We start from the raw sequence: 1,775 nt of genomic DNA, 5'->3' as shown, positions 1-1,775 counted from the left end.
TATATATATATATATATATATATATATATGCAGGCAGCATACATCATATTGTACCTCCTTGTCCTCCTCTTGTTCCTATTCATTTTTTCTGCTTTTTTTTTTATTTTTTCTACACAGAGATGTAGCTGATCGTTTCCATTTCGAAGAATGGTGGACTTGGATGCAAGAAAGCGAAAGAGATGATTTTTTTCAGGAATGGATGTTCGATAACGAGCAAATGTTTAAAGATAAAATTAAACAAAGAAGACGTGAAGATGTTGCTATGGTATATTTATTTAATTTATTTATTTATTTATTTATTTTATTTATATTCATTATTATTGTTATTCTATACACAGGAAAAATATTCTTTTTTATTTGTCTTATTATTGTTTTCTTCATCTGTATCTGCTTCCTTCCTTTGGTGCTACTGCGGGTTTATGACTTCCCCTAACCTGTTATTGTATTGGGCTTGGCCTGGCTTTGTATATTATTATTATTTATTATTTATTATTATTTATTTATTATTATTTATTTATATTTCTTTTCTTTTGTGTATTTTGTTGTTATGTTGCAGCTAGAGGAGATACTGGAACAAAATCCACAAGAATATCCTTTTCAGAAGAAGTGAGTATTTTCTTTCTTTTTTTCTTTTTTTTTATTTAATTAAATAAATAATATTTAATTAATTAATTATAATTTATAATATTTATTTATTTATTTATTTATTCTTGTTGTTATTATGCTGTATTTAGATGGGTAGATGTTAAGGATCAACTCCTCTCTCATCCAAAGTTGCAAAATATGATGAAGATAGACGTCCTACAGTAAGCAATTTGCTGCTGCTGCTGCTGCTGCTGCTGCTGCTGCTGTTGCTGCTGCTGCTGTTGTTGCTGCTGTTGTTGTTGTATATTAAGAGGAAGTATATATAAATATATATTTATTTATATAATTATGTGTATAGAGTATGGGAAGAATGGGTAAGACATGGATATGATCAAGAAAGGAAACAAAGACAAGCACAAAACTTTCGTAAAGAAAGGAAGAGAAGAGATGCATTTAAGGAATTATTACAAGATGCAATAGATAAAGGTAATTAATTAATTAATTTATTTATTTATTTATTTATTTTATTTATTCCCTTTATTAGTTGTATAATAACAACCCTTTTTCTTATTATTATTCAACAATAAATAAGAGTTGCCTAACCTCTATATAATAAATAAATAAATAAAATAAATAAAATAAATAAATAAAATAAATAAAATAAATAAATAAATAAATAATATATATATGTGTATATATGTATACAGGAGAACTAAGTAGTCGTACAGATTGGGTAACATTTGTATCTAGTATAAGTAAGGATATAAGATATACATCTATGATAGGACAGAGTGGTAGTACACCAAGAGAATTATTTAATGATAAAATATATTATTTACAACAACAACATCAATACCTACAACATTTACTCAAAAAATATTCAGATAAATCATCTATTGATCTAAAAGATCAACATCTAACATTTAATCAGTAAGTTTATTTATTTTATTTATTTATTTATTTATTTATTTATTTATTTATTTTATTTATTTTATTTATTTATTCTTGTTCTTGTTGTTGCTGTTCTTGTTGTTGTTGTTGTTGGTGGTTGTTGTTGCTGTTGCTGTTGTTCCCTTTGCTGCCGTTGCTGTTGTTGCTGTTGCTACAGTATGCTATATGCATGCATATATACAACTATACATGCCTATATATATATAATATATATATATATATATTATATATATATATAT

The 1,775-nt window shown here is 25.3% G+C and overlaps 1 protein-coding gene across 1 annotated transcript; it reads left to right on the top strand.

Annotated features, from left to right (window-relative positions):
- Positions 1 to 160: 160 nt before the first annotated feature.
- EMWEY_00059790 (formin binding protein, putative) lies at positions 161 to 1,519 on the top strand (the record flags this gene model as incomplete). Its single annotated transcript, XM_013481227.1, has 5 exons — positions 161 to 265; positions 557 to 606; positions 735 to 806; positions 944 to 1,071; positions 1,293 to 1,519. 5 exons carry the CDS (start codon positions 161 to 163, stop codon positions 1,517 to 1,519), a joined length of 582 nt encoding a protein of 193 aa, XP_013336681.1.
- Positions 1,520 to 1,775: the final 256 nt, after the last annotated feature.

This window comes from Eimeria maxima, genomic scaffold, assembly GCF_000499605.1.
Source record: "Eimeria maxima Weybridge genomic scaffold, Emw_scaff2971, whole genome shotgun sequence".
Taxonomy (NCBI): Eukaryota; Apicomplexa; class Conoidasida; order Eucoccidiorida; family Eimeriidae; genus Eimeria; species Eimeria maxima.
Note: the sequence above shows the minus strand (reverse complement) of the source record. Positions and strands in the feature narration are given on the sequence as shown.